General features: G+C 51.3%; 1 protein-coding gene across 10 annotated transcripts in view; it reads right to left on the bottom strand.

Moving 5' to 3' along the window:
• The window catches only part of TENM4 (teneurin transmembrane protein 4), an 816,614-nt gene that overhangs the window by 234,813 nt on the left and 556,395 nt on the right, over positions 1-25,406 (bottom strand). For all 10 annotated transcript variants that reach the window (XM_043452828.1, XM_043452823.1, XM_043452819.1 and 7 more), the window contains 2 exons: positions 10,175-10,430; positions 192-290 (listed from right to left, as the gene is read on the bottom strand). In XM_043452828.1, coding sequence (XP_043308763.1) covers positions 192-290; positions 10,175-10,430 — 355 coding nt within the window. The remainder of the gene's footprint in view (positions 1-191; positions 291-10,174; positions 10,431-25,406) is intronic.

The following is a 25,406-nucleotide window of genomic DNA, read 5'->3' as shown; positions in this document are numbered from 1 at the left end:
AATATGCTGGGGGAGAGGGTACTCCAAGGATAAACTCTTGCAAGTTGAACACGGGCTTGGGGATGGGCATGCAACATGGTCTCATCACTTCCCCCAGGAGGTCCCAGGGAAAGGTCTCAGGGTCAGCATGCGGGAGCAGGAGCCACAGGGAGAGCACACGCAGAGGGGAGGAGCGTGGGGACGTCACCTACCCGTCACTGTAAGCCCCATCATGGCGGGAGGCGCTGAGAATGTCCATCTCAATGAGGTTGTCCTGCAATGTCCCTAGGAATGGCTGCTTGCCTAGGTTTCTACACACACATGGAGACATGAATGAAGCCATGAGTCATGCATCGATGAAGGGGACAGTAGAGAAACACAGAGAGTGGCTGACTGGTGTAGCTGTGCGTGAGACCAGCGGGGCGCAGTTTCCAGGCGAGGGGGCTGTGGGCAAGCCCCCAGTGCCTGGGGTCTGCCTGGCCCAGAGCATCTGGAGGGAGCACCCTCCATACAAACCTGTAGGTCTGCCAGTTGTGTGCATCACATCGCACCTGTGACTGGCGAAGACTGATTATGGCTCATGTGCTGAGCTAGGCAGGTGATGTTCATTTATGTCAGGTCTTCAACAGAGGCACAGTATAAGAAAGGCAGTGTCGTCCCCATTGTACAGAGCAGGGAATGGAGACAGGGAGGTCCCAGGACTAGCCCAGGCTACCAGCTAGCATGGTTCAAAGCAGGGATGTGAGCCCAGGTGTACCTGGTTCCAAAGCCTGTGCTTTCTCCTCTACTTGATCCTGCCTACATCTGCTTTAACAACAGCCAGAGATACTCACTTCACTTATCCAAAGGAAAAAGACAGACAAGCATTTTGGGCCCTTTGCTACTACTAAAACAGTGGTTCTCAAACTTGTAAGCATCAGAATCCTCGGGAGAGCTGTGCTTTGCTGAGGCCCAGTTTCAGAGATTCGGAATCACTGGGTGTTGGGGATCTGCATTTCTCACGAGCCCCCCAGGTTGTGATGTGATACTGGAGGGTCAGGGTCCCTTGGCAGTGCGGGGGCCTGGGTGATGACTGATTGGCAGGGACAGAGCTCCACAGAGACGGGGGGCTCTTTCATCCCCCACATGCACTGAGGGCGCTGCGGCCTTCTGGGACCCAGAAAGAAGGCAGACACACTCGCCACTGTGGTCTCAACCACGCCTGCTAAGTGACATCACTCACACACAAGCACACGGGGTCTCGTTTCCCGGTATTTCAGGGTTACTGCCACCTCACTTGAATTGTTTTGAACAAGTCAGTGGTGGATACCACCTTCTGTCTGTGCCTCAGGGAAGGACCGATTGCAGAAAGTCACCTTTTGGGGCCAGCCCTGCCAGAGACTATCCTTCTGACTTTGACCAGGTTTTGAGAACTGGAAAACTAAATTCAAGCCCCCTTTCTGCTGCTTTCTAGTTGTGTGACTTTGTGTAGACACTTTAACCTCTTCTAATCTTACACTACTATATCTGTAAAACGGTGCTAATCATACTAAACTCACAGGTTGCTATAGGAACAGCTGAGGGATGTTGGAAGAATTTTCAAAGTTTAGGGAAAGGTTACAGAAGTACTGAGGCTAGCTGTAACAGTGGCTACCTCACCTATATCTGGGCTTCCCAGGTGGTGCTAGTGGTAAAGAATCCGCCTGCCAGAGCAGGAGGCGTAAGAGACGTGGGTTTGATCCTTGATTGGCGAGATCCCCTGGAGGAGGGCGTAGCAACCCACTCCAGTATTCTTGCCTGGAGAATCCCATGGACAGAGGAGCCTGGTGGGCTACAGTCCACAGGGTTGCAAAGAGTCAGACACGACTGAGGGACTTAGCATGCACACACCCTAGATCCACTGCATACTTCTCACTGTCGAGAGCTGTGCAACTATTATCCAGTATAAATCTTTCTCCCCCAACAACCCTGTAAGGTCTCCACTGCATCCTTGTTTTGTAGGTTGGCATGCATGGCACGGCCTGGAGAAGTCCCAAGGTTCTATCGTATATAGTAAGCAAGTGGCAGAGCCGGACTGAAGCCTGACTTTGTCTGCCATTGGAGCTCAGGCCCGCTCAGGCCCTCTCTGCCCATAACCTGCCCAGCCTGTGGCTTTGCCCCTGCCAGCCCCACAGACTTGCAAAAGGAGGGGCTGTCAGTACTGTCTCAGAGCACCATTCCACTGGCCTTCCCAGGGACTGTGGGGGCACAGATAGCACTGTTTCGCAGCCGAGTCTCTGAGTACCACCGTGGTGGGGGTACCTAGTGGTCTGGGTGGCAGCCGGTTCTGGAAGCCACCTCTGGGGCATCCCACAGAGCCCAAAGTTCCCACAGGGGAGCTGAAGTCCCTCAGAGTGGCCCCTTATTGCCCCCAGGCAGGGGGTCCTTCTGATAGGGGGTCTTGTGACCCGGCGGGAAGCACACAGGCCCTGGGGTCAGGAAGGTCTGCTTCTCTCAGCCCCCGGTCTGCAAGTGCCTGACAGATGGTAGTAAGAATGCAAATAATATTTGCTGACTACTGCAGGTGATGGGGTATACCAAGGGGAGTGTGTCTGGCTTATCATGAGCGTGTAGTTGGTGTTTAATTGAGAGTAGCACAGGGGGTGCTTGATTATTATTTCCTCTATTCCCTGTATTTCAGGAGGACATCTGCAGTCTTTTCATAGTCTATACCACCCAGCCTGGGCAGGCCTTCACTGCCCTGTCCAGGGATCCTAGAGCTGAGCTCTTCCTGCCTCCCTGGGGCCTGAGAGTGGCCACATGGCAGGCTCACCAGGACACGTGGGGGTCTGGCCTGTTTCACTAGGTGAGGACTGTGCTCTCAGATGGTCAAATCTAATCTTTAAGATGCATCAGTAGCAAGTAAATATATTCAGGGGAAAAGGACAAAGGATAAAGATCAAAACGTTAACACTGGGGATTTTCCAATGTCTGGAATAAGAGCGATTTTAACTTTGTAATTTTAAAGGAAACTTTTAGAGAGAGAGACTGGGCAACTATCTCCTGAAAGTCCAGATCTATTCAAACAAGGGCAAAGGCAACACAACAGAAAAGAGTTTCTAGAGTGACAGAGTGCCTGTCATTTCCTGAGAGCGCGTCCGCATCCACACTAACTCGGATGTCAGTCATTTTGATCACTCGGGGGCTTGGGGGTGCATGAGTTCTCGCTGAAATGCTGCCCATTCAGATGCTGCTTTTGCCTTGAACTGTGCTCTCTGTATGCGCTCAGTCATGTCTGACTCTGTGTGACCCCATGGACTGTAGCCCGCCAGCTTCCTCTGTCCATGGGATTCTCCAGGCAAGAATACTGGAGTGGGTTGCCATGCCCTCCTCCAGGGGATCTTCCTGACCCAGGGATCGAACCCACATGTCTTGCATCATCTGCATTGGTAGGCAGTTTCTTTACCACTGTGTCACCTGGGAAGCCTTTGCCTTAAAATAACAAGCCTTATTCTGTACTTTCAAAACTGAGTTCTGGGTCGAATTACTAGGTCTCATCTGACTCTGAGAAAACCAAGGCCCAGACAGACACGTATCCTACTCCCACCCACATAGCAAGTCAGTGGCAGAGCTGGAATGAAAACCCCAGTGTCCCAACGCCCAGGTCAAGGGTCCCCAGTATACTTCCTGTCTACCTCTGACCCCAACATCTGGCTTTCTGGTTCTTCTGAAACATAAACGTGATGAGGATTTCCTGATGGGGACCCTGAGCTGCTGAGCCCTCCCAGGGTCACAGTCCTGCAGGGTCTCCAGCTCACTGCTGCTGGGAGCTCGGGTGCCAGATTCATCTGACCCTCTCATTGCTGGGTGTTGTTAACTCATTTTACAGATATGGAAGCTGAGGCCCAGAGAGGTTAAGATTCTGTTCAAGATCACACAGCAATGAAAAGCTAGAGATGGGACTCAAATCCAGATCTCTCTGACCTCATCAAGCTGCCTATCAGGAAAGAGCAGCCAAGGGCTTGGAGGGGGCACTGCGGGGTAACGCTCAATTGTTCTTAGAGCTCCTCTTAGAAGGGAGAGGGGACTGGCTCCCTTCGAAGCCTGAAGGGAGGCCCTGGACTGGTCCCTGAGCTGCTTGAAGCGGGGTTCCGTCTCTTTGACCCAGGGCCGGCTGAGCTTGCCTCCCAAACGCAGAAGACAGGGCTTTGGGAGAGGAAGTGGCTGGGGAGCTGCAGTGGCCAGTGGTTCTTCTGGGACCACCCTGTTCAACAGCCCGTCTTCTCCCCACAAGCCCACTGTCCTGGACCAGGTTTCCACCCACAGGGCGCTGGGACAGCCACCAATAGAGCAGGACAGGCAGGGATCACAGCCCAAACCCTGCAGCTGAGACCCACAAGGTGCTTGGGGTGCAAGAGACTCAGCCAAAACCACTTAAAGTTATTTACAGCGCTGGCATTTGAGCAGAAGGATGAACAAAGAAAAATGAACCAGGTCTTCCATGCCATTCCCATGATGGCCCTTCTCGATTTGAAAGATGTTGACAGCTACTCACCCTCACGTCTACCATGCCAGCCCCCGGGCCCGCAGGGTAAAGTGCGTCCTCCTGTTCATGGAACTCAAGGGTCACTGACCCCTATTTACTGTCATCTCGCAGGGAAGCCCTGCAGCCTCTTTTCAGCCAACTCTTAGCCCTCTCCCCTAAAATCCAAGTTCTCTCCTGGCCTTTGCACAACTCTTGTCTCAGAATTCCTTTCTCCTCTGAAATTCCACTCATATGTGCCCCAGGACGCTACCTTTAATAATCAGAAAGGCAGCGCTGGACAGTGGTTGGGGTGGAAACTCCGAGTAGGCTGGCCTGGGTATGGATTGTGGCCCTGCCCTTCACTGGCTATGGCTCCTTAGATAAGTTTCTTTAGTTTTCTGTTCTTCAGATTCTTCTCTTCTCCAGTGAGGAGGATAAGAAGACCAACTATCTGTGCAGAAGAGCTAAGATAGCAGTCCTGACAGGTATCCTTTGAAAGGCATGCTTATAATGTCGGTGTGTCTGCTTGTCTGGTGTCTGGGAACTTAGGGTTCAGGCGGGTTCCCACCATCAACTGATAAGAGAGATGACTCACTGAGCCTCGGCTATTTGCACAAACAACAGGGTTTAAGCTGAACACCTGCCTTCTTCCTGGGAATCTGGATTTTGGATACATGCCAGGCAGGAGGCAAGGTGTCCATGTGACCAGCCCTCAATAAAACCCTGGGCACTGAGTCTCTAATGAGCTTCCCTGGTTGGAAGCTCATTAGCGCACTCAGTATGGGCTCTCTGAGTGTTTGTTATGGTTATTATTTGGTGCTTCTAAGCAGGGGAGGGGGAGGTCACACCTTCCTCTCTGCTGGGAGGCTTCCCTGGTCAGAGCATTATGCAGACAGCCCTGCCTAGTTCCTTCATTTATGGGTCTGCCTCCCTCACGAGACCCTGTGCTTCCTGCGTGGGAGTGGCTGTGTCCTCTCCGTGACCGAAGCAGCAAATGACAGAGTCCGTGGGGTCCTGTCAACTCCCCGCAATGCTCAGAGGCTGGCCTGGAGCAGCAGGAGACACCGTGCACCCTTCTGGAAAGCGCATCAGGGCTGGGCTGCAGACCAGGGGACGGCCTCCCATCCCTGAGGGTGGGCAGGGCTGTTGCCCCAGTGGAGTGGGCCCCAGGCTCCCAGACCAGGCCTGCGATCAGATGAGCTAGAGCTGAGGTCTGGCGGCCTTCTGCTCTGGCTTCCCCTTCATCCGACAGGAGCCCGTTGGGTTATTCATCAGGCAGGCCCTGTGAAATTGGTTATGTGTTCGATGCCGCAGACTGTGAAAGAAGGAGATCAGGTTTTAGGGGACCCTCAACACGTGGTTCCCACCAGAATGGACCACAGACGCACCTGCGGGGCTTAAAGCAACATCGCAGCCCAGCTAGACCCCATCTCCTTCCTCCCTGGGGACCTCGGTCACCCTGGGGGAGTGCCAGGGGCATAGCGGGGAGGGGCAGGGAAAGGAGCAGGTTAATCAAGTCCTCCCTCTTCTCTGTCTTTGGTTAGCCTCTTTTCTCCCGCCAGCATGCAAGAGAAACCCCTTCTGGTCATTCTGCCAGCAGTTAGGGCATTTGCTCAGCTACTTACTTTTGACCCTCAGCCAAGACTCAGGGTGACAGTTAGGGATGGGCCCGTGGCTGCCTCTCTGGCCTCGGGAGGGAGGCCCACCTGCTGATGGGGCTTGGCGAAGCGCTTCAGGACAGCCGCCTCACACAGGCCCCGCCCTCTGGGGCTCCCCAGGCCCGCCGCTCCTCCCCGCCTCTCCCGGGGGCCTCCTGCTCTTCACCAGGCAGTCCCCCGGCACCAGGTCCCCTGGGACGTCTCCCCGCTCAGGCCTCAGGTGAGTGTACGTGTCCATTCCTTTGCTCCATCATTCATTCACACCATTTCGCTTGTGTGTTGATATTTATCAAGCCCCCATCAGGCGGCAAGGCTGTGTTGTGTGCTGGGGGATCCTGAGTCAAGGCAGTTAAAACACATTTCCGGTGCTGATCTCTAGCCTACTGCTAGAGTATATTCTCTGGCACACAGTAGGCACCGCTGAATATTTCCTGGACAACAAACAACTACATGATAAGCCCTTGAGCATGCACGTGTGCTAAGACACATGCAGACATTATTTTTGTAACTGTTCCAACATCTCGATGAGGCAGTACGGTAGATTCAAGGAGGATGAAAATTCTCAGCTCTTCTCGCTTTGAGATATGGGGTCTATTGTCTCTCCCTTGAAGCTGGCTGGCCCGTGACTGCTCTGACCAACAGAATATGACAGAAGTGACACCATGCCAGTTCCAGGCCAAGCCTAATATTAGGAGGATCAACGGCTTCTTGTCTCAGCGCAGTGGAGCCCTGAGCTGCCATGTGGAGACCTCATGAGAAGGAGAGGGTGCCCCCAACCTAAGCCCAGCTTCTCAGCGGACTCCCCCAGGGTGTCAGGCACATGAGTGAAGCCATCTTGGATCCTTCAGACCAGCTCAGCCAACAGCCAAACACCACAACTGCCTCCCGTCTACCCCATGTAGAGCAGAGGACCAGCCCACCCGAGCTCTTTCTGAACTCTTAACTCACACTGTGAAGTACAATCAACTGGCGGTCTTTAAACCACTAAGTGTTGGGGTAGTTGGTTATGCAGCAATAGATCATTAGAACAGGAATTCACTAATGCTTTCTCCCCTTTAGAGACGAAGACTTGTAAGGTCTAGGTCCACCCCACCGGGGTGGGGGTCTGATCATAGGATGCATCTGATCTTTAAACCTGTGCTTTGAACAACTCACTACAGTGAGTGGACCATCACTTGTGCCCTCAAAATGTCAGGGTCAAACTCACTTCTTCGAAGTAAAGAAGAGAGAGAACCCATAATTTCCTCTCAACTCCTCTGGTGAGCAGGACCTTAATACATATTTTTGAATGACTTCTTCTTCACAGGGTTGATATGGGGAGCAGATACACATAGGAGAAAAATGGAAACAGCTTTTATGGCATGTCTTTTATTGCCAGGCACTGTGCTGTATGCTCATATATTAACTCCCAAGCTAAGAGATGTGACTTCTTATCCCAGTTTATAGATGGGGACATCCAGGTTCAAAGATGTTGAGGAATCTTCCCAGCCAGGAAGCGCTGAAGCCAAGGTAGGAGTCTATACCCATCTGATCTAAAGCCTGCATCCTTCCCACCTCACAAAGTTGGTCAGTTACCTGTGATCCTATCTCCCAGACTTGACACAGCTCCCTCTTAAACTTTACCTTGTTGGTTTTGGGCTGTTGACCAGCTGGTACTAAGATCCAGAATTCTGATTGTGTTATCCACTGTACTAGACACCTCTCCCAGTTTCAGGCTGTTTTTAGATGCACAGAACTCTGTGGTCATAGACGAAGCCTTCCTCCAACATTTCATCTGGGTCTTCAAGGAAGAGTAGGACTTTGCTAGACCAAGAAGGAAGGAGGAGGGTGACTCCAGCAGAGAGTTGTGCAAAGAGTATGTACAAAGGCACAGGGGCATGTGAGGCCCAAGGTTTTGGTGAAATACTGATAAATACACATATGTGTACAATCATCTATATACACATACACTGAATATTAAATTTACAAGGTTATGTTATATATGTGTATGGATTTAGATAAGCAAGAAAATGTTACATAAACACAAGTATATGCCAACACATTAATAATGATTACTGTCTGGTGGTAGATAAGGGTAACTTTCTTTTCTTGCTTATTTCTGTTTTCTAACTGCTCTATAGAATAACAGTTGAATGATAAACTGTTAAGAAGAGAGAAAACAAGGTTCCTGTGGTTTGAGTAGCAGAAGTGGGAGGACAGAGGGTGGATGGGCATGTGGGCACTGGCTGGCCAGGCAAGAGTTAAGCTGGGACCACCCTCACATCTCCAGCTAGCCATCAGGAGACCAACCCTGCTGCTGGTCCTCTCCTCTATCTTTCTATCCCTTGAGAAACTTGGAGAACCACCTACTTTGATGCTATGGGAGAAACACGAGCATCTAAGCAGAGGGAGTGGCTGCCACACTCTGTTCAGAGAACGGGAACCATTGATTACTTGCTGGCTTCCTTTGATCATGTGCTGTCATTCAACAAGCACTTGGGGAATACTGGGGATCTAATTAAGCTACTCTGCTTGGGAAGGCACACAATTATCTGACTCTGTCCATGAAGAGAGCAAATGAGGCACGTAGGGAAAAGTCACACATGATTTTAAAGGCTGTCAACAGACATATTAATTAAAAGACCGGAGAAGGGGCTGGGCCATACCTGTGAGAAATGTGCTTTAGGAAAAAACGTCTGTACGAGGGGTGAAATGACACAAAAGGATGCTGGTTTTCTCTCACTGGACCCACGAGTTCAACCTGGGAGTATCACAGCCATGTGCCAGGCAGAGTCAGATGGGTCCACTTCCCGTGTGTGGACTAACTTCACTTCCTTAGATGTGACCTGACTTTTGTCCTCTTCCCAGGTAAGGAACAGGGATTTGAGAGGCTAAAATCTCTGTTTCCTACTACTTTGAGAAATAGGGCAGAAGAGTAAGAGGTTCCAAATGTCCAGCCTGGGACACTTTGTCCTCGGTTCAGAGCAAGTAGAGAAAGGCTACGTCCCCCAAAGTCAACAGCACGTATCTCAGAGTGCCAGGCTGACAGGTGAGTCTAATTTTCATCTTTATATCTTTCTGCGTTTTCCCCAGTGGCCTTATATGGTTTTCATAATCTTAAAAGAATCATCCTTACTTGGAGAAGATAGTGACTTGGCAAAGGGAAGGAAGGCAGCTAGGAACTGAGACTGACCGAGATCCTTGAGCTGAAAGGAGCATCTGAGGAGGCTGGGAGAAAGGAGAGGCAGAGTCCAGTCCAGCAGCAGGTGATGGCACTGCAGGGAGACGGCCCCGTATCCCGGAGCCGGGGCACCTGGGTTCAAATCTCAGCTGTGCATGGACTGTGACAGGACCTAAGCTAGTCACCTAGCCTGAGTTTTAGCTTCCAAACCTGTCAGCTGGGATCACAATAATAATTACTTCGTCAAGTTGTGAGGATTACTATTATATCACACAAACTCGAATACATCCATGTCAGGGCTTGTTAGGGCTTTGGGGGCAGAGGGGCTAGGCCAACGGGAGGAGGAGAAGAGGGGAGGGGAGATGGTCCTGGGCAGCCACCTACCCACTGGTTGCTCCTACCTGGTCCCCAGGTGGTCCCCATGGCACCATGCAGGTGCCACGCCAGGCAGAGGGGGACCAAACCACAGAAGGGAATGGCAGAGGTGTGGGCCCAAATCAGACCCTGGGAGTTTGCTCGCTGCCACGTGGCAGCCCTGCTTAGACACAGCAGCTCTCACCTACTGTTACAACAGCACTTTGCACCCAGCAGCAGCCCTGTGGTGTAGTAAAGCGAGGCACGGGGGGAGGTAGCTTGACCAAGCTCACACCTTCAGTGAGCAGCAGGCCACCCTGAACCTCAGAGCTACTTGATCCCCAAGCCCCAGCGCGCTCTCCCCTCCATCCCATGGCCCTTCTCTCTGGCAGCCAGAGAGGCAGATCCTTGGGACCCTGCTGCCCAGAACAAGCCAGGTGGTGGGCACACAGCACAGCCCCGCCAGGGCCCCAGAGCCCCGGGGATCTCAGCCCGGCCGTCCCCTGTCCTCAGGGCCCCAGCCCGCCCTGCGCCCCGCACCTGGTCTCCAGTGGGATGTTGCTGTTGAGCAGCCAGTTGTCCTGGGCGTGGGTCTGCTCCTGCGCGCCGCCGGCGGGGGGCTCTCCAGACAGCGAGTGGTCCGTGGGCGCCGGGCTGGGGTTGCTCCTCGGAGTGAAGTTGCCCCGGTTCAGGGAGCTAATGGAGGCCGCGTGGTGCTGGTTGGGCGTGTGGGCGTGCGAGAGAGGCGGCGGCGGTGTCCGGAGTCGAGAGTGGTTCTGCAGGCCGCCCGGGTGATCTAGGGCACAGACACGCATGGTCAGCGGGCGGGGACGGCCCCGCAGGGGCCACGCAGGAGCAGCCGGGCCGGCCGCAAACAGCGCAAGCCGCTCAGTCGTGTCCGACTCTGCGACCCCATGGACTGTAGCCCGCCAGGCTCCTCTGTCCATGGGATTCTCCAGGCAAGAATACTGGAGTGGGCGGCCGTGCCCTTCTCCAGGCGATCTTCCCAACCCAGGAATAGAATCCGGGTCTCCCGCGTTGCAGGCAGATCGTTACTGTTTGAGCCACCCAGGGAGCCCCACGCCAGCCGTGGGCAGCGGCCACCTGGGCACAGTCATGCAGTCAGTCAACAGGTGCTCGACAGGCATTTACTGAGTATCTGCTACTCTAGGTGCTGGGGAGCAAGGCAGACAAAAGTCCTGTCCTCACTGAGCTTCCATCTGAGTTAGAGAGACAGACACAAAGATTTAAGGAAAAAAAAAAGCAAAGACCAGACAGTACCATTGACTAAATAGACATGAATGTAAGCAAATTCTGGGAGACAGTGAAGGACAGGGATGCCTGGCGTGCTGCAGTCCATGGGGTCGCAAAGAGTCAGCACGACTTAGTGACTAAACAACAACAACACATGTCACTAACTTCATACTGTTTCTTTGATACTTTTAGGGTACGGACAGAACCCATAGCCTCTGCATCACCTGGGAATTTGCTATAAATGAAAATTCTTGGGTCCTGACCCAGAGTTACTGAACCATGAGCCTTTGAGTGGGGCCAAGAAATCTGACCTTACAAACCCTCCAGGTGATTCTGAGGCATGATAAAATTTGGACATCACTAATGATATATAAGATTACACAGCAAATAAATAGGTAAACAAATCACATACATACTTACCTATATATGAAAGTGAAAGTGTTAGCTGTTCAGTCATGTCCAACTCTTTGCAACCCCATGGACTGTAGCCCACCAGGCTCCTCTGTCCATGGAATTCTCCAGGCAAGAATACTGGAGTGGGTTGCCATCCCCTTCTCCAGGAGATCTTCCCAACTCAGGGATCGAACCCATGTTTCCTGCATTGCAGGCAGACTCTTTACCATCTGAGCCACCAGGGAAGCCCATATATATTCACCATCTTGCTAAAATATATATATAGTTTGGGCTTCCCTGGTAGCTCAGCTGGTAAAGAATCCTCCTACAATGCAGGAGACCCTGGTTCAATTCCTGGGTTGAAAAGGTCCCCTAGAGAAGGGATAGGCTACCCACTCCAGTATTCTTGGGCTTCCCTGGTGGCTCAGATGGTAAAGAATTCGCCTGCAATGTGGGAGACCTGGGTTCCATCCCTGGGTTGGGAAGATTCCCCTGGAGGAGGGCATGGCAACCCACTCTAATATTCTTGCCTGGGGAATCCCCATGGACAGAGGAGCCTGGCAGGCTACAGTCCGTGGAGTTGCAAAGAGTCAGACATGACTGAATGACTACACACAGCACAGCAAATGTATGTATATATATGTAGTTTACCAAGATCGTGATAAATCTGAGAATGCACAAAGCCGGGAAGGAGGCTGTGGCCTGTGTATGTCGGGGCAGTGATGAAACTTTAGATCAGATGGTCAGTGATGGGCTTTTGAGTAAAGGGAATGAGCCATGCTGGTGTCTGGGGTGGGGGTGGGGGTTAAAAAGCACTACTTACACTTCTGCAGCACTTACTATGTGCAGGGCACTATTCTGAGCCTACTTGTGTTAATTCAGCTAATCCTCACAACACACTACAGAGCAGGTATTGCTTGCATTTCATTTTACAGATGAGGCAATTAAGATAAAATTTTTATTTATATATATTCATATAAATTTTTATTTATATATATTTATATTTTATTTGCTCCTTCTAAGTACTTGGAGTGTTGGAGTACTATCTTAAGTACCATCCACTAGGCTATGCTCACAGGAAGCCTGGGCTTTGGACGCTAAGGATATTATGAGGGTGAAGAAGGTCAGGAAACTGGGTTCTATTCTAGATTTTGCCACTTATTAATCACATAACCATTGTTATGGACTGCACGTTTAGATTCCTCCAAAATTCCCTGGTGGCTCAGCTGGTAAAGAATCCTCCTGCAATGCGGGAGACCTGGGTTTGATCCCTGGGTTGGGAACATCCCCTGGAGAAGGGAATGGCTACCCACTCCAGTATTCTGGCCTGGAGAGTTCCATGACTATTTCATGCGGTCGCAAAGTGTCAGACATGACTGAGTGACTTTCACTTTCACTTTCAAAATTCATAAGTGGAACACTTAACCCCAAATCGATGGTATCTGTAGGTGGGGTTTTTGGGAGGTAACAAGGTTGAGATAAAGATATGAGGGTGGAGTCCTCAAGACAGGGTTAGTGCCCTTAGAAAAAGAGACCAGAGAGCTAGCACTCTTTCTCTGAACCACATGGAGATATGGCAAGAAGGTAGCCATCCTCACATCTGGAGGAGGCCTCTCACCAGACGCTGAATCTGTCTGCACCTTGATCTTGGACTTCTCAGACTCTGGAACTATGAGAAATAAATATCTGTGGTCTACGTTACCCTGTCTATGGTACTTTGTTTTAGCAGCCCAAGCTGACTAAGACAGAAATTGGTAACCAAAAGTGTGATGATGCTGGAACAAATACCTAAAAAAATGTGGAAGTATCTTTGGAACTCGGTAATGGGTAGAGTCTACAAGAGTTTTGAGGTGCATGCTAAAAAAAAAAAAAAGACTATGTTGCTGTGGGGTGACTGTTAGATGTGATTCTGGAGAGAGCTCAGGAGGAAAAAAAAAAGAAGAGATGTGTAGAGAAAGCATCCATATTCTTAGAGAACACAAAAACACATATGTACAGAATGTTGATAGAAACAGTGGACATTAAAGGCAATTCTGATGAGGCCTCAGAAATGAGGAGGAACATGTTACTGGAACACTAGACAAAAGGTGATCCTTGCTACATGGTGGCAACTTGGCTGACGTATGCTCATGTTCCAGTGTTTTGTGGAAGGTAGAAGTTGTGAGCCAAAAAAATTAGATATTTTGCTGAGAAGATCCTGAAGCCAAGTGTTGAAGAAGTGGCTTGGTTCCTCCTGGCAGCTTAGAGTAAAATGGGAGAACAGACAAATGAATTGAAGAAAGAACTGTTAAGTAAAAAGATTTGAAAAGTTCTCAGCCTGCCCATATTACAAAAATAGAGAAAGCATGTACAGAAGAGAATACACGAGTGGGGCTGATGGAAAATTTGGTAAGAAGATGTATAGGGGTATGAACCATGGACCTAGCCAGCCATCCCAGAAGGAACACTGCCAATCTGAGTCAATAGCAATGGAGACAGAATGAAGGACAGCTGTCAAAATAGATTCTACAGATAGGACAATGAAGCTATTTGGCTTCGAATGTGCGCTATTCTTCAAGAAGAGGGAAGACTGACCTTGAAGGTGATTCAGAGGTCATCGGGGCTACTGCCTCAGTTTCAAAAGGCCTAAGGCTTTTTTATGGCTGAGTGATATTCCACTGTATATATGTACCAAATCCTCATGATCATGGTGTCTCCCCTGCCAGGTAAGTATATGTTCCACATCTTCATCCATGCCTCTATCAATGGACATTTAAGCCTAAATGTTCTGTGTCTTGGCTATTGTAAATACTGCTGCAATGAACACTGGGATGCACATAGCTTTTCAAATTATGGTTTTCTCCAGGTATATGCCCAGGAGTGGAACTGCTGAATCAAATGGTAGTTCTATGCTTATTTAAGGAAACTCCATACTGTTCTTCATAAAGTTTGTACCAATTTACATTTGGGACTGACATATATACATATGTAAAATATATAACTGATAAGGACCTACTGTTTAGCACAGGTAACTCTATACTCAATACTCTGTAACGACCTACAAGGGCAAGAGTGGATATATGTACATGTATAACTGATTCACTTTGCGGTACACCTGAGACTAATACAACATTGTAAATCTACTTCAATAAAAATGCTTTTAAAAAGAGAAAGATTGAAGACTAAGATAACCATGGACATGTCGCATAACCTCTTTGCACCTCAGTTTTCTCAACTGTAAAATGGGGAAGAGTTTAGTAAGGCAACTGCAAAGCCACAGTGATATCAAATGAGACAGTCAATGGGAGGAAATACATCTGAAGTTCACAGTTTACAAAGTATTCCACTTCATTTGTTCCTCTTGAGAATGCTTTCTCTCACATAGGGGACTGAGAGTTCGTGAGTATAGGATCCTAAACCCGGGTGGGTATGCTATTGCAAAGGCTGTGCTTTCCCTTAGCTCAGGAGACAGCTTCCTGGAAACCATCACAATCAAGTGTGAGGCACTATCAGTGATACGACTATTCTTAGCAGAAGATGCTCCCTGCTTTTTAGGTAACGCAGTCCTTTATGCCAACGAATTACAAAGCAAATCTGGTGGGAGTGAGGCTGGGTAGTAACACAAGGGAAGAGAAACAGAAACCCATCTGAGCAGATCAGGATTCCTTCCTACGAACTGCTATTGCCCACACCGGTCTACCAATCTCTTCGGAATTTGATCCACATCTGTCTTTCCAGCTTCATCTGTCATCAACTCCCTCCCCATACCCTCCAAACTGGCCACACCTTTGTCTCAGAGGCCAAGTACTCTGCTGGGGCCACATGGTGGCTAATATTTTGACTCCAGTGAAGACGGTCTCCAGGAAGGCCACAGAACATGAATGGTACCCTCTGAAGACGTGCCATGTTGTGGTCCTGGTCTGACAGAGATGCTCCTTGATGGGAAGGGAGAGATCCTGGGAGCCAATAGAATAGGCAGAGTGTCTCACTCAGAGAAAACATGGCCTTAGACCAGGGAGAAAGCGAGAATGTGTGTGTGGTGTGTGCCGTGTGCTCATGTGTCTGACTCTTTGAGACCCCATGGACTGTAGCCTGCCAGGCTCTTTTGTCCATGAAATTTTCCAGGCAAGAATCCTGGAGCGGGTTGCCATTTCCTACTTCAGGGGATCTCCTTGACTCGGGTTGAACGGGGCCTCCTGCATTGCAGGCAGATTCTTTACTGTCTGAGTTACCAGGGAAGCCGAAAAACAAGACTATGAAGGTTCATTTGTTTTGGTCATCTGTTCTCAGGCAGCACTTTTATGGAGACATTTGGAGCCTCGAAGAGAAGCCAGCAGGAGAAGCAGCTTGCTGGGCGGCTTGAGTGTCCCTCCCTATCCCTGGCCTCCCAGTTTAGGGCACTCCTGTCCAGTGGTAATCAAGAGGCCAGCAGAGAAGGCTGACCTGATCTATGCCCCATCCCGTCATGAGCAGTCAGCCTTCCCTTGGCATTTCACCTAATGGATGTTAATAGTTGCTGCCGTGTATTTGAGAACATACTGTGTGTCCTTTCACCACTTTAACTTTCATAATGCTCACGACTGCCCCTAGGGGGCAGTCTCATTACCATTCCCATTTTACAGAAGAGGAAGCTGAGGCTTCCAAAACTAGTGAGTGGTCCTTATTAACCCATAGTCGGCATTCTGTCTACCAAACCATGGTGCCTTTGCATACAACACAGATACCTGCTTGACCATCTCAGTCTGTAGCCAAAGGCAGGAAAAAGACCCTCAGTGAAGGGAGAGCAAGCGTTCAACATCTGGGTCAGGACAGGCTGGCCTGCAAGCCTATAGACCCCAGCTTCGTGACTAAGTGGAATGCTGGCCTCTGGCCTGATAACTGCTTAGACTTAATGCCAAGAGTCCTGAAATGATGAGCTTTCAAGTGTCAGCTTCTAAAAGGAAATTCTCCTGTGAGGGCGAGGAATTTTCTGGTCCAAACCCACTCTATTTTTTGCAGCTCGGCTCAACTGCCACCTCTTCTAGAAAGTCCTCCTTGATTTACCCTCCCCAAAGTTCCCTTTTCCTCCATTGAATGCTAGCAGCAGGTAACCTGGACGGCGCACCTTTTCCTTATCTCCCAGAGCACGCCTGCTTATGTGCTTCCTTCCTCTGGTGGGTGTAAATTCCCTGTTCCCTCTGGGTTGTTGATCACAGCTTCTGTAAACACACAGATGCTTGATATAGGTTTATTGAGTGAATGGCTCGTGTGAGTGGCCTGGACAGTCTATCCAGGGGGATAAGGCCAGTGTGAAGTTTATTTGCAGGCCAAAACGGACAGCAGACCACCTGAGCTCTCTAGACTGTGAGGCAAGCCAGTCCTTGACTTTCTTGCCTGGAGCCAGAGTTCCTGAGGCTTCGGCTAGGCGCTGTTTCCTTTTGGTTCTGAGAATGCTAGGAAAGGGGATTCTGACGTCGTCCAGGTTTACTATAGAAAGGCTTTGTGCTTGGGGGCCTGGCAGTGGATGTACACTCAGAGACATGACCTTCCTAAGGAGCAAACGTTTTCTCTGATCTGAACGGAGACTCTGGGCTGAGTGGCTCCCATGTCCAGGAGGGAAGACAGAGGGAGAGCCTGCAGACAGGTCTTCGTCCCTTCCCTTATCCTCCCCATGTACACTCTCATTTTTAGAGGGAACTCAGAACCCATTCAGCTTCCCTGGTGGCTCAGAGGGTAAAGCGTCTGCCTGCAAAGCAGGAGACCCAGGTTCGATCCCTGGGTCAAGAAGATCCCCTGGAGAAGGAAATGGCAACCCAGTCCAGTACTCTTGCCTGGAAAATTCCATGGATGGAGGAACCTGGTGGGCTACAGCCCAAGGGATGGCAAAGAGTCGGATACGACTGAGTGACTGCACTTTTCAGAACCCGTTCACTCACTCAGCGTGTACTGAATCCTCTTTTGGTGGCAGGACTGGTATGAGACAGAGATGGCCTAAGAGGAGAACTCTTCCCTGATTCCTTCTCACTGGGGGGATGCCCTCCGATAACTCATGTTACCTTCCTGGTCCCTGGTCTGCGCGCTGTGAAGGAGGTACACCTCCCTGCATCACCCCTTTCTGGAGGATGCCTGTTGTTCAAGTGTCAGATGCACAGTAACCCTTAGCCGCGCCCAGAGGACAAGGTTCCACTCAACCCCTATCCCTGGTAAATATTTGTGGAATGTGGGAAGAGAAGGGGGACAGCCAAACAGGTGGGTGGACCCCTTGCTACCGGGGGTAAGTACTGGTACATTTGCAAGGCTGTGCTGTAATCCCAGTTACACCCTCTCCTTATAGATCCAGCCATCGAGTATGTGTCTGAATCAACCCAGATACGAGTCACTTTTACTGTTACATTGCACGCCTCTGTCAGGAAAGCTCACTTGCTTATGTGAGTTTTGCAAGCCTGAATTTCCAGGAAGGTTTTTTGGCTTCCTGCGAGTTCTCACATATATTTACAGTTGCTGGTTCCCTCCAACACCTCAGACGTCTTTCATTTTACATGCACAAAATTCCTGAACACCGGTGTCTCTGGGCTGCACCTCCCTGAACTGAGACCACAGTAAGTCTTCTTCAGGGCCCTGGGGAAGAGCAGTAGGTGACAGGAGAAGATGAGGCTTTGACGTCAGACAGCCCCGGGGTCAGGGTTTGGCTCCGCGATGGGTAAGCTGTGTGACCTTGATCAAGAGACCTAACTTCCCTGGAGTTTCACGTGTGCTCACCCCACCTCCGCCATCTCTTTTGTCGCTGGACCTCCACACATGCATCACCCAATGCCCAGAATACCCTTTAGACACAGGGCACATGTCACGTGTCGTGAACCCTTCCCGACCCTGACAGGCTGGCAGCCCACTCTGTGTTCCTTGGCGCTCCATCGGGGCTGCGGTGTGAGGTTAGCAAGGATTCGAGGAGCAGACACTTGTGGGCCACTCACCACGTGACAGACATCAACACAGGCACTTCTGCTGTGCCCACTCCCTCCATGTACGGGGTTTCAGTTTTCATATCAATTAAATGGAGATAATGCCCACCTTACAGGACAATGATGAGATGCAAATGAGATCATGCATATAAGGTGCCTGCAATGCAATAATGCTAAAAAAAAAAAAAAAAAAAGCAGCAACTATTAATTCCACAGTTATGGTAAAGTCAGGCTGAATGGGTAAGTCATAAAGAGCTAAACTGTCACTGTGATGATTACAGCATTTACAACAGGGGTGCCCAAGCAGAAAGTCTTGAGAGAGAAAGAGCAGGAACATGCCTGGAAGAAATGTGGTTCTCTTCGGTGACAGGTGAACCCCACTCTGGATAACCCACTGGCTTCCAGGAGCGCTGGTCTCAGAAGGTGCCTGTAGGTCGATGTGTAAGTCAGAAGCCACGAGGATGGCTGCAGCCTGACACGCAGAACTACACTGGACACACGGGGCCTCTGTGGCCTCAAAGATGAGGCCCCTTTCTTTGTTGGGCGAGCATCTCAGAGCAAAGCAGGGTGCCGCTCGGTCCTGGGTTTACCCTAAGGAGAGGGCCCCTGGGGCTGTTCAATCAGCAACACTGAACAGCCCTGGGTTGTGTTCACGAACTTGAGGCGTTTTAAGATGAACTCCAGCCTCGACAGATAGCTGGTGTCTAGGGGACAGATGATAAAAGGAGGGGCCCGAGCAGAGTTCCGGAGCCTGCCAGACCGAGGTTCAGCCTTTACTCTGCCTCTGATGGGCTACATGATTTGGGGCAAATCACTCAATTTCTCTGAGCCTCTAATTCCTCACCTACAGAGTGAGTGTTTAATAGTAATGTAATAAAAGGAAGAGGGGGAGGAAGGACTACCACAGAAGGAATACACAGAGACCCAGGGCCGAAACAAACACGGTTCCTGCCTTTGAGCTGCTCACAATTTAGTAAAAACAACAGACACACCCACAGATACTATGCAAAACAGTAATTACAAGGAGACAATAAAGCTGACATCTATTGGGTACTTGCTAGGTGATTTGCTCTAAGTGCTTTATTTATTTATAACGTCGCTGGAGAGAAGATCCTATTATTACTCCCCAATTTGTAGATGTACAGATTGCTAACCTACAGGAAAGCTAAGAAGTTTGTCCAAGATTACTGAACCACCGAGTGGTGGAGCCAGAATCTGAACTCAGGCATCTGGCCCGAGCCCACTCTCTTAACCACTCTGCTTCACATACACGGAGGGAGCGGACACATGGAAAGCACCCGTGCCCGTCGCATGGCAAGCGGCCCCCAAACATCTGCTCCTCACATTCCTGTTGGCCTTACACTGCAGCCCTGAGCCCCGAGGAGCACTGAGTGGGCAGCTTGTCTTTTAGGGTCGGGGAAGGTTTCATGACCTGTGACGCATGCCCTGTGCCTAAGGGGTGTTCTAGCCATTGGGTGATGCAGGTGTGGAGGTTCAGAGTCGAGAGAGAGACAGACGGGGGCCGGGGAGGAGAGGGCACCAGCAGACACGCACGCGGCTGCCGGGGGCACTTCTTTAAGCAGTGCGGGGTGGCCGCGATGGGGCACCGGCCAGAGGCAAGGAGGAGACACCAGAAGGAGGTCTGGGTGCTGGTTGCCCGGAAATGCCAGAGGCAAGGAGGAGACACCAGAAGGAGGTCTGGGTGCTGGTTGCCCGGAAATGCCAAACAGAAGAACCTGGCCTCTACTGGGAGGGTGAGAGGCGCCCTGCTGGGCTTTGAGGCGGGGGCTGAGATCATACTCGTGTTTGAGGCAGATCCCAGTGGCCGCGTGGAGGATGAACCAGGTGGGGCTGGCTGCAGGCAGGACCCGGATCAGCCTCGGGAATCCTGATTGCTAGTGCGACTCCAGTGAAACACGCTGCTATCCTTTTATAAGAGCATGTTCATGAGACAAAGACATAAATTTCCAGAGTTTCGGCTCAGGCAAAGACTCCAAACGTGTCAACAGCCCCATGATCTGGGCCAACGGCAGCTCTGAGAAAGGGCGCCAGGCTGGACAGCCACCTCCAAGCCCGAGAAACGGCCGCCAGGCGTCTGAAGGTCTCCTGGCTGTGGAGTTAATGACGACCCAGTGTGTGTTGCACTCATTCATCGGGCCCTAAAGACTGTCAGATATGAAAGATGATGGTATTTAATTATGATAAAACACAAAAACTCCAGCGGCCTGCGAATGCCAAGAGAAAGAGTGATTTGGCTTCCATTAAAATGCCATCAACTACCACTGGCTCCGGCTGGGACAGTAGCAGTGCTGAGAGCTTAGCTAATGGACCTTGACCTCCCCGGCCGCGTTAGAGAGGCCACAGAGCTCTGTCACCACAGCCAGCAGCTGGGATCTGACGGCCTGACTTCCAGCCTCCGTTTCTGTCTCCTTCAAGCTATATAATCCTGGACAATTCATCGCACTTCTCTGAGCTTCGGCTTCCTGTCAGATGTCTAGGAAATCGCCTTGCAAACCATAGGGCCTGGGTTAAGAGTCAGAGATAACAATCAGTGTATTCTCATTGCCTCAGAAGGAATAAAAACAGTGACGTCCAGATGGGAACTGCTGGTCTGAGCACGGGGTCAGGCCTGCATTTGTGTGCGCTTCTCCCTGTCCATCCTTCCCCGCCCCGAACATACGCTTTCCGTTTACTTCCACCGCTGTGCTGGTCATGCCGTGTATCCGCCAGCTCGCAGGGACTCTAGGCGGTGCTCGCAGATGGGGAGGAGGAGGAAGGACTACCACAGAATGAGTACACAGGGATCCAGTCCAGTCCAGTCCAGTTCAGTCGTATCCGACTCTTTGCGACCCCATGGACTGTAACACGCTAGGCCTCCTTGTCCATCACCAGCTCCCAGCCGAGCAGGGTGACAGGCTGAAGCTGCTCTCCAGCGCTCTTGACGGGGAGTAAATAGGGGTGCCCTCTTTCTAAATTCCATATATATGCGTTAATATACTGTATTGGTGTTTTTTTTTCTGACTTACTTCACTCTGTATAATAGGCTCCAGTTTCATCCACCTCATTAGAACTGATTCAAATGCATTCTTTCTAATAGCTGAGTAATATTCCATTGTATATATGTACCACAGCTTTCTTATCCATTCGTCTGCAAAATCCACTACAATACTGTAAAGTAATTAGCCTCCAATTAAAATAAATTAACTAAAAAAAAACAAAACAAAAATAAAGGAGTGCCCTGAGGTCACAGTGGGGTTGGTTTCTGCTCTCTTGTTCATGAAGTCAGGACAGAACTTTGGGTGGCTGTTCAGACTATTAAAGTGCTGGTCTGCGTGGCTCAGTGGTAAAGACTCCCCCTGCCAGTGCAGGAGACACAAGAGATGCAGGTTCAATTCCTGGGTCGGGAAGATCCCCTGGAGGAGGAAATGGCAACCCATTCCAGTATTCTTGACTGGAAAATCCCATGGACAGAGGAGCCTGGCGGGCTACAGTCCATGGGGTCGCCAAGAGTCAGACAGCACTGAGCATGCATGCACATGTGAGAAACAGTGAAGAAGGAGTGTCTGAAACTAATGCAAAAGCCTATTGTACAGGGTAGTGGTTTTCCAAACAGGGCTGTCTGGAAATGCGGAAGGGGCTGCTTTCTGGTTGTTACAATGACTGTAAAACACACCTGGTGTTTGGCAGGAGGGGCCAGAAAAGCTAGCCACGCACCGGACCCGGTGATCCTAAAGGCATCCAGTCAGTGGTGAGTCTAGTTCGGGTTAGTTTAGGATGGGTGAACAGTTAACAGCAGATTTTATTCTGTTTGCTTCCACCCCCATCCCCAGTTTCACTCCCTCTCGGTCACAGGAGATGGCCACTAAGGACTGCATCACCTGGGCTCTCTTGCTCCTGGCTTCCAGGGAGGTTTGGCCAATTTTCAGCACCGCAGGGCACACTGGAGGGAGGGAAGAGAGGCCGAGGTCACCCCAGCTCCCATCCTCTGAGGCCCTGCTGCAGGACAGCGTCTCAGGCAGGAGCCTCATCTCACAAAGTTACAGGTCGGGTGGTCTGAGGAAGCTTCTAGGAAAAGAGAGACCCTAAACTAGACGTTGAGGTGGGGAGAGGGTGGAGGGGTTTAAAGGGGAGGGGGCTGGCGCCAGCAGAGACCCACAGGCTGAGAAACATGGGCTCCTGAGGCAGCAGGATGGGGTGGAGACCGGGACACCCAGAGCAGCGGGCTATGGGGGAGTGGGGGAGAGGCTTGAGCCCCCCTCTGAGGGCCTGGGGCCCGAGGGGTAGCCTTCAGGGGGTTCAGAGGGCTGTCCCCCACTTTCTGCCTTTTAAAGCCAAATGGCAGAGTGGTCATGAGAGTGAACCAGAAGGCCCAGGCTTCATTCAAACGCCCTCAGGGTTCCTCATCCCAGCAAGGAATGCTCTCTTAGGGCGGGGTGCGGGTGAGCAGCCTCAGACATGGAGGGAGGCGCAGGGTCAGAGTCTGTCCTGGAGAGGTGTAAGCAGCTCTGCTAGGGTATTTTCAGAGTCGCCGTAACTCAAGAGCTATCTGTTCTAAGCGTGCAAACGAAGGATTTGGTGGGGCCACCATCTGAGCCCGCAAGAACCCTCTCCCAACAGATGTTTGCCCAGACCACGTTCTTGGGCTTGACTCTATCGGCCGCTAATTGCTGTGCGACCTTAGGCAAGGCACCTAACCTATCTGAGCCCCAGTGTCCCCCAGCGACAAACGGGAGGGCGAGGTGGGGAGAGTCCCATCTTAATTGTAAAATCAAGGCTGCATCGTTCTTGGCAGAAGAACCTGGGGTATTTGTCAACGAGCATCTGCTTGTGAAAGGTGTCCCCAGCAAGCTGCGGCCTAGACTGTGCCGTGTGTCTGGGTACTAAGGAAGGCAGCAAGGCAGACAGGAAGGAAGAGACACGTGGCTGTCCTTTTCTCCCTCCCCTCCTCCCTGCCTCTCTGCTTTCCTTCCCCTCACAGAGGTCATTCTCTATAGGCCCTGTGCGTGACACCAGAGACCGGAGATGGATTAGATGGAGTCCTGGCCTGTAAAATGCAAACAGACCCGTCAGAAAAGCTTGGCTGCAGCCACAGTGGATCTTTCCTGGGTGCACGGCTTTCCCCTCAACTTAGAGCTGTGTCCACCTCAGGGCAGAGCTTGTCCTGGGAAAGCTTTCTGCTTGTCAAGGAGCTTTCCTTTCCTTCTACTGTCACCTGCTTGCCCTTTTCAAAAGTGGCCTGACCCATACACGGTTAGGTCAAGTCCCAGATCAACAAGGAACCTTACCTGTCAGGGTGTGTGGGTGTAAGAGTGAGTGAGTGAGTGGAGGAGGTGGAATTCAGTTCAGTGGGAGTCTGCGGTGTGCTGGATGGGCTACAGTCATGGCAGGAAAGCAGGGAGGAGGAGGGGGTGACGGCCAGGCTGAGCTGACCAGCTGGATTGGGTCCAGAGGAGGGACACGTGGACTTGGGGCGGGGGGGCACACCAGTGATACAGATGCGGATCCTCCCCTGCCACCTCTGGGGCCAGTCAGTACTCTCCGTGGCTTCCCTGGGGGGTGAGGGGTTTAAAAGCTGTGCTCCTACAGGGGCAAGCAAAGGACCGATGCTGTTAGCCTGGGAAGGAGACAGGTGAGGGGAAGGGATTAAAGAAACGGTGTGTGGCTAGGAGTCCAGCTGAACGACACCACATGCCTGATGACCAGCTTTCCTAGCCTGGCCACACAATTCATAGCTCAGAAATTACACCCAACTAAGTGGTGTAGTAGACGGCCCTAGACTGAAGGACTGTTCCCCGCTGGGTCATTAACTCACTCTGTGACCTGGGAAAGTCCTGCTTCCCGGGCCACAGTTTCTCTGAAAAAGGAGGTTCCTTCATTTTATAAATGATCTCCTGAGGTTCCTTCCAGCCTTTGGTGGTCTGATTCCTCGTGGCTTCCCTTGCTCCTCTTGGGGACTTTTCTGGAAAGAAAGTGATGGGCAAAGCACTGCGGCTGCATTCAAACAGCCAAAGGATGGAGGAAGAACAGGCACATTTTCTCCATGGGGCTTTAGGAGGGACCGAGAGGAACCAGTGGTGCAACTCCAGGAAACCCTCCTTCCTGCCATACTCTGCAGTGGACCGCCTCGCGAAACAGTGAGCTCCCTGCCGATGAAGAGGTTTGGAAGAACCAGCCTCCACCTTGTCCCTGGGCTTCAAGCCTCTGCCACTCGAGTGCAATATTTATGGAGCTGAACCTCCTGCCTCCCCGCCGCCCAGCCCACAGTCGGATCCCTCTCCTGTGCTCCTGATCTCCGCATCACCAGCTGCTGCCACCACCACCCACCCCACCATCGAAGCAGGCAGCTGGGGATCACCCTTGCCTTCTCCCTCTTTTGCAGGTTCAACAACTCGGCCAAGAACGCTAGACTCTGCCTCCCACCCTGCCCCCCATGGGATTTTCACCACTCCCGCTGTCACCCCCTCAGCTCAGGCCCTCATCAGTGGACATCCAGACCTGGCCTGCAGCCGATCCTGGGGTCTCAGCCCACTCGCTCACCCCTGCTCCAGGTTGCTCCCCTGCTATCGAAATTTCTATGGCTCCCCTGAGCCCACAGGACGAGACCCTCACCACTGGACCCGAGCTCACCACCCCAGGGTTGCACCCACAGTTCTTCACTGCCCTCTTTAAGAAGGTACCAAGGTTAACAGGCTATTTGTACACCTCTCCTGAAACAGCTCACTGCTTCTCTCACATCCGTGGCTTTGCACCTGCTGTTTCCTTCCACATGGAAGGAGTTTTTCACTCCTTCATTGGTTGACTCAGATGAGAAGTCACCTTCTCCAGGAAGCCTTTCATGACCACTCCCTCACATCCCCATGCCCCTAGTTTGGGTTCAAAGCCCCTCTTCTGGGCTCTTCTAACGCCCATGGCTCACTCTGAGTTAGGATCACTCGCTTGATGCTCATCTCTTCTACCAGACTGTGTGCTCCATGGGTGGACGTCTTATCTTCCTACATCACAGCCTTGAGGCTAGAAGCGTGGCTCCTCCCTTTGGGATACCTGGCGGGCTCTTCCCCCCCACCCCAGGTGCTGCCACTGGCCCTCAACGGGCAGGGGATACTTTGGGCTCTCTGGGTGCCCTGATCTTTCTCTTCAAACCTGACCTGATGTTCTCCAAAAGGCACAGGTTAGACAACAGATCACTGTATTTTTAAATAAGCTCTGTG

The sequence above is a fragment of the Cervus canadensis genome, chromosome 29 (genome assembly GCF_019320065.1).
Source record: "Cervus canadensis isolate Bull #8, Minnesota chromosome 29, ASM1932006v1, whole genome shotgun sequence".
Taxonomy (NCBI): Eukaryota; Metazoa; Chordata; class Mammalia; order Artiodactyla; family Cervidae; genus Cervus; species Cervus canadensis.
Note: the sequence above shows the minus strand (reverse complement) of the source record. Positions and strands in the feature narration are given on the sequence as shown.